Genomic DNA, 7,500 nt, shown 5'->3' with positions numbered 1-7,500 from the left:
TTATTAAAGAATTTTGACAGGATGATGGAGAGATAACGAGTGTGTGTGTGTGTGTGTGTGTGTGTGTGTGTGTGTGTGAGAGAGAGAGAGAGAGGAAGAGGGAGGTGGATTGCTTTGGCATGACCATGTTTCTACTCATTTTTTGTTTTTTTCACACATCAGCACACATCAAAGTCTGTGTGTGTGTGTGTGTGTGTGTGTGTGTGTGTGTGTGTGTGTGAGTGTGAGAGAGAGCGAGAGAGAGAAAGAGACACGGGGTTAATCCCATTTGCCATGGACATGCAGCTTCTTCTCCCTGTAAAATGCATTTCGTCATGGAGATATTAAGATCAGGATGTGTTAGGAGTGTGTGTGTGTGTGTGTGTGTGTGTTGGGGGGGGGCGGGGTCATGACATCATCCTGTCTCAGTGTGTTCAACCTGCTGCAGAAGATCATCTCTGGGCCACTGAAGTGTGTGCGTGCGTGCGTGTGCGTGTGTGTGTGTGTGTGTGTGTGCGTGTGCATGCTTCATTAAAAAGGTGTGTCTTTGTGGGTTAAATATGTTCCTGGCTTTGATGTTTATCAGGACGGATAATTAAACACAGTTCAGTGTTCAGAAGTCGTCTGGAGAACTCAGATAGCTGTGTGTGTGTCTATGTGTGTATCTGTGTGTGTGTGTGTGTGTGTGTGTGTATACACACGTGTTAGAACACACACTCATGGTTTAGGGTTTAAAACACAGAGAGCATGTAAACACACACTTCATATTGTAGCTCCTCCCACCAGAGGGAGGAGCTCGGCGTGTAATTGAGGATCTTGCCGATGATTGATGTTACGCAGGACGTCTGCACACACACACACGTTTCAGAAACACTGATTTTCTTCCTGTGTGTGTGTGTGTGTGTGTGTGTGTGTGTGTGGTGATGTGCTGTCATATGCAAAGCACATTCTTGATACAGCTCATTTGCATGCAGCGACGCCCACAAAACTCCATAAAAGCTAAAGTGCACAGAGAGGAGAAGTGCTAAAAAGGAAGACCTCTATTATTTATATATACATAGATAGAGATATAGATAGATAGATAGATAGATGGATGGATAAAAGATCCAGACTTCAAAGCTATGCTAGACGTCTGTCAGTATGTGGGGTCGTCTGCTAGACACTTTGATCCTCATCCTCATCTTCATCATCTTTATCATCATCAGTTAGAGCTCAGTCAGAACAGGGCAGGATCCTGCAGGTTAGAGGCTCTGAGCTCCATCAGCTCCAGGGTTAGATCACTTGGTGTGTGTGTGTGTGTGTGTGTGTGACGTTACACACGCTCTCAGGAGCACAAACAGGAGAGCAGCGGCTTTTTCAGAACTTTATGATGATGAAATTTCTTGTGTAAACAATCACACTGATGATTTATGAATAAATCCTTTATATCCGGTTTAATAATCAAGCCTCGCTGTATCTTTAGTAAACGTTTCGTTATAGATAATTATTTATTTAACTTTATGTGTTTTTGTAATCCATCATCGTTATACAGTATGTAACACTGAAAATCACTGTGTGTGTGTGTCCTCGTTCTGACTCATCTGTCTGCTCTGTCCTTCATCTCTCTCTCTCTCATCACTTTTCCTCCAGCAGTGGGTTCAGTCTGTGTAAAGTTTTTTTCTGTTTAAAGGACAGACTTTAAATATTTTAGTCGTTATTAAGATGAGTGTGAGAGCGAGTCCCCTCACAGCGTCCTCACAAACCAGAGTCAGGTTTTGGACGGTTGGCGTTACATGCTCTTGTAAGTGATGTCAGGTGTTGGACGTCGATGCTAATGCTTACTCTACCGAGACCGTGAAGGTGATGGGGGCGGAGCTTTGTTTTTGTTGGTGAAAACAGAGGGCGGAGTCAAAAAGTAAAAAAAAAAAATTAAAAAAAGTCCTATTAAACCCTTTGTCGTTACTATATAGATTAAATTTTGATGTTTTATGCCCCTTTAAAAGAAGCATGTGGGCGTGTGTGTGTGTGTGTGTGTGTGTGGATTTCTTTGATGTGTGGTTGTAGAGAAAGACAGACAAAAGGAAAGAGGGAGAGAGAGATCATCCTTTATTCGTTGCTCTGCAGGTCTGAGTGTGTGAGTGAAGCGAGCGGAGACTCCGGAACACCGATGACATCATCTGATACACAAATGAAGAGTAAACACTTAGTGTACACATGTTAGAATTACTGGGAAAGTTACAGCACATGGGAGCTGAGAGGGATGGAGAGAGAGAGAGAGAGAGAGAGAGCGGGGAAATATTAACAATCGACTACGAACCGCTCACAGAAAGGTTCTCTAAAACTGTGAAACACAAAACTCCAGAAAAAAAGAGAGAATTAAAGGAAGGAAGAGGAGGAGAGGAAGAATAACGGAAAGAAAGATTAAAATGAGATTAAAAAAAGAAAGAAGAAACAAGAAGGATGGAGAGAGAGGAGGGGAGGTGGGGGAAGTGAATAAAGAAAATGAGTCGAAATACAGAACAAACAACAGCTATATTGCTGTGTGTGTGTGTGTGTGTGTGTGTGTTAGATGATCTTTGATCTAAAGTGCAGGCAGAGCAGTTAAATAGAGAAGCTGCATTATATTCTTTTATTCCTTCATCCTTTCATCTTTGTGTCTGACACACACACACACACACACACACACACACAGTCTGATTTTTATCTGATTTCAGTGGTCATCAGATTAGACTGCTAGTCATGTGATCATGTCCTCTGTGATGTCATCAGTGAAGTGGGTTCGCGCTAACGATCAGATTATTCTGCTTTAAGAATTGTTTATTGTAACTTTATCCGAGCAACAGAACCAATCAACAGATAAACGTGTCTTCGTTACTATGGAAACTTGTGTGGTTTCATGCTAAATTTTCCAGCCTGCGCGCGGTGCTGTTCACCTCCTAGCGTCTCAGCTAATATACGTACAAACACCGCAAAAAGTTTGAGCGAGCTACCTGGATGTAACCATGGAAACCATTTTAAACGATAATCAGCGTGTCGGGTCTCTCTGTACACACACCGTATCAAACATCACAGACTTGCCGGGTTATTGTATGATTTGCTCTGTGTGTGTGTGTGTGTGTGTAATGAGTGTTTAGGGTTTGTACCTGTGTACACTACAGCATGCAGCAGGTTTATCATGAACACACACACTCGGAGGAATAAAGCTCAGGCTTAGAGCTCTAATTGGTTTGGTTTGTAAAGATCAGAGTGAACATGATCTCTCTCTATCACACACACACACACACACACACACACACAGGGACAAATCTACAGTGTGCGAGGTTTACAATTACCTGAGTCTGAACAAGTCCATGTGGCTTTTGAAGCCCAACCACAGGTGTGTGTGTGTGTGTGTGTGTGTGTGTGTGTGTGTGTGTCCATGAGGGAGGGAGAGACAGACAGAAGCACTTTGTACCTGATCCACTCAGATTGTTTTTAATGTGTGTGTGTGTGTGTGTGTGTGTGCATGCTTGTCTGCCCGTTTCAATAAAATTCAATTTTATTTGTATAGCGCTTTTAACAACGGTCATCGTCTCAAAGCAGCTTAGTGTTAGGCTGCTGGACGTTCAGTATAACAAAAGTTGTCCAAGTTATCATGGAGTCCAGTTCAGGACAGGGACGAGTCAGCAGGTGTAGAGGACAGAGGGGGGTCTGGATCACTGGGAGCTCAGGAGCAGCGTATGTAGATCCAAACCATCATGAAGCAGAATCCAGCTGGAGGTGGTCCTTCTTTGGAGGATCTTCGCAGAGTTGGCCTCTGTCTACTGGAAAGAGGAAGAACAAGTGGAAAAGAATTAGTGTAGATGCCGTTCAGGATATTAGCAGCACTAGATGAGAGTGTGCATTTAGATATACTGGAGTGTCACCCAATGGTGATGGGCGTGCGCTCAAATCTATTATCGCTCCTCGCTTACTCCGTAGGCTCCCTAGTTAGGCAGCACCCCTTTTCTGCAGGTATGCAAAGGGACGGAGCCGCCTATTTGGGCTGGCTGGCGATAATTAATGTTAATAGGCGCTCTGGCTTGCCCCGCATTATAAAAGCAAAGTGCAGAGTTTAGTCCGGGGTCCGAGATGGACGTAAAGAGACGTGCAGTGGAGTTGGAGAGAGTGGCAAGCGAGTGGGGCAATATGACACGCCCCAGGGACTTTAAAGAGGAGGCTGGAATTCCGCCCTTTGATCTCCGCACACAGCGTGGGAAAGAACTGCGTGAGCTCTCGCAGCACCTTCACGTCCCCACCGCGAGGAAGACCGCGTTAAGGCCCCCGATCCCAGCCGGGAAAGCCGCACAGCTGACGGACATCAGCGAGGACTCCCGCCTAAGGCCGCGCCCAGAGAGCTGGGAGGGGCCAGGCCGGCCATCAACAGCAGGAGTAGAATCGTTTAGGGGAGCGTGCAGGAGCTCTGCCTCCGCGTGTTCTGTTCTGTTACTCCGCCCACCGCCACCTTTCACCAGCTGTGTGCCCGCATGCCAGCTAGGCACTGCCCCCCGGACCTGCACATGCACATTCCTTCCTTTCCCTTTCTTACCGCCCTCCCTCCTTTAACCCTTTCCTTCCCAATATTACCCAAATCAATTACCCTTTTTCCCGTTAGACCTCGCCTCGTGTCCGTGCTTTATGGTGCTGCCTGTGCACATACTGTAGGGTCGAACCCGTTACAGGAGTAAGAGGTTATATGATGAATTATGTGTATGCTAGATTAAAGAGATGTGTCTGGGCCCTGAACATTATCAGGAAGGCTATTCCAAAACTTAGGAGTTAAATATGAGAACACTCTGCCTTCTTTTGTAGATTTTGATATTATGGGAACTACCGGAAGTCCAGAGTTTTGTGATCTTAAGGAGCGTGGTGGATTATAGCGTATCAGAAGACTGGTTAGGTATGTGTGAGCTAAACCATTTAAAGCCTTGTATGTAAGTAATACTATTTTGTAATTAATTCTAAACTGAACAGGTAGCCAGTGCAGGGATGATAATATTGGGGTTATATGATCAGATTTTCTGAATCTAGTGAGAACCCTGGCGGCTGCATTTTGGACTAACTGTAGCTTGTTTATTGAGGATGCAGGACAACCACCTAGTAATGCATTACAATAGTCCAGTCTGGAGGTCATGAAAGCATGAACTAGCTTTTCTGCATCAGATACGGATAGGATACTCCTAAGTTTGGCAATATTTCTAAGATGGAAAAAGGCTGTTTTTGTGATATTAGAAATATGATTTTCAAAAGACAAGTTACTGTCTAATATTACGCCCAGGTCTTTTACTGTTGAGCTGGTAGTAACAGTACATCCTTCTAAACGCAGGCTGAATTGTGAGAGCTGTTGTGTGCTGGTTTTTGGGCCGATGAGTAATATCTCTGTCTTATCTGAGTTTAGTAAACAAAATTTTCAGTCATCCAATCTTTTATATCCTGCACACAATCAGATAATCTGGACTTTGGTATTTCGTCTGGTTTTGTTGATGTATAACTGGGTATCTTTTTTTGCTCATTGTGCTCCTACTGTTATTTCTGTGACCTGATTGGCTGTTACGGGTTAAAGGTGTTATTTTTTTCAGTCTAATTGCGTGTTATTTATTTGAATGTTAGATTGCCCTCACACACACACACACACACACACACACACGAGGACCCAGGTCTTTTTCTCATAGGGTGAAACGTCTCCATTACACTGCTAATCCGACTATTAAAACCCTTTTTCTTTCAGCATGTGTGTGTGTGTGTGTGTGTGTGTGTGTGTGTGTTTTATGCTCATTTGCCTGCAGAAATCAGGAACGTCTAGACCGTGAGGCCCCTGAAGGGCATAACAGAGCCGTCATTCTCACACACACACAAACACACACACACACACACACACACACACACACACACATACACATGCAGCTCAAATATATACCAAGACTAACTGTATAAGAAAATAGTGTGTGGTCTGGGACACGCCCACAGTGCAGCGATGTTCTTTGGGATCTGCTCTCAGTGCAGTTACCTGGTGTGTTATTTGGGACACGCCCACAGTGCAGTTACTTGGTGTGTGGTTTGGGACACGCCCACAGTGCAGTTACTTGGTGTGTGTTATTTGGGACACGCCTACAGTGCAGTTACTTAGTGTGTGGTTTGGGACACGCCCACAGTGCAGTTACTTGGTGTGTGTGGTTTGGGACACGCCCACAGTGCAGTTACTTGGTGTGTGTTATTTGGGACACGCCTACAGTGCAGTTACTTGGTGTGTGTTATTTGGGACACGCCCACAGTGCAGTTACTTGGTGTGTGTTATTTGGGACACGCCCACAGTGCAGTTACTTGGTGTTTGTGGTTTGGGACACGCCCACAGTGCAGTTACTTGGTGTGTGTTATTTGGGACACGCTCACAGTGCAGTTACTTGGTGTGTGTTGTTTGGGACACGCCCACAGTGCAGTTATTTAGTGTGTGGTTTGGGACACGCCCACAGTGCAGTTACTTGGTGTGTGTGGTTTGGGACACGCCCACAGTGCAGTTCCCTGATGTGTGGTTTGGGACACGCCCACAGTGCAGTTACCTGGTGTGTTATTTGGGACACGCCCACAGTGCAGTTACCCTGATGTGTGGTTTGGGGAACGCCCACAGTGCAGTTACCTTGTGTGTTATTTAGGACACGCCCACAGTGCAGTGATGATGTTTTTTTTTTTATTGATATCTGTTTCAGAAGAGTTCGCGTTCTCCCCTGATGTCTTACCCCCACTGCCGGAGGTCCCAGTTCCCAAAGGGGCGGTGCTAAGTCGAGGGGCCTTCCGAAACCCCGCCCTCAGACACTGCTCTTCCCGCAGCATGGATTCCGCCCAGTGCAACGACCGTCCTGTCAGCTACACCTCCACCTCCTCCTCCGCCTCCTCGTCACGGGACAGTCACTGCTCGGCTGTCTTAGGCTCCACCCCTGACTGGGACCGAGACTCTGGGGCGATCCGACTTGAGCTCATCCCTGCCCGTCAGCTGGAGGAGGCGGAGCCACCGGCACCAGCCAGTCAGGATGAGGAGCGTAAAGTGGCCTACGTGGACCACGTGGTGCAGGAGATCCTGGAGACAGAGAGGACTTACGTCAAGGACCTACAGAGCATCGTCCAGGTGAGACGTGAGTGTGTGTGTGTGTGTGTGTGTGTGTGAGGTAAAGTGCACATATCCAGGTCATGACCCACAGGCCCACAGGAAGGATAAATGTCTCTTCCTTCACTTCTTAACCCCCCCTCCCCTCTCTAAAGTGAGAAAAGAAACTTTTTGTAACAGGAACACCGTTTCTGCAGACTCTCTCTCTCACACACACACACACACACACACACACACACACACACACAGGCAAATCGAGGTTGATGGATGGCTCCACTGGGGACAGAGCGGGTGAGGGATGAAAGGGTGGAAAAGCAGAATGGATGGATGGAGTAAAGTGACACGAGAAAGAAAAGTGGGTTGGAAAGAAAAAGAGCAGACGAACAGAGTAACACTTTAAATGGGTGTGTGTGTACAGGTGCACA

General features: G+C 46.1%; 1 protein-coding gene across 3 annotated transcripts in view; it reads left to right on the top strand.

Moving 5' to 3' along the window:
- Positions 1-7,500, top strand: part of LOC128510151 (pleckstrin homology domain-containing family G member 1) — a 44,157-nt gene that overhangs the window by 22,919 nt on the left and 13,738 nt on the right. For all 3 annotated transcript variants that reach the window (XM_053482205.1, XM_053482204.1, XM_053482203.1), the window contains exon 2: positions 6,681-7,096. In XM_053482205.1, coding sequence (XP_053338180.1) covers positions 6,803-7,096 — 294 coding nt within the window. In that variant the 5' untranslated portion in view covers positions 6,681-6,802. The remainder of the gene's footprint in view (positions 1-6,680; positions 7,097-7,500) is intronic.

The sequence above is a fragment of the Clarias gariepinus genome, chromosome 22 (genome assembly GCF_024256425.1).
Source record: "Clarias gariepinus isolate MV-2021 ecotype Netherlands chromosome 22, CGAR_prim_01v2, whole genome shotgun sequence".
In the NCBI taxonomy this organism is placed as follows: Eukaryota; Metazoa; Chordata; class Actinopteri; order Siluriformes; family Clariidae; genus Clarias; species Clarias gariepinus.
Note: the sequence above shows the minus strand (reverse complement) of the source record. Positions and strands in the feature narration are given on the sequence as shown.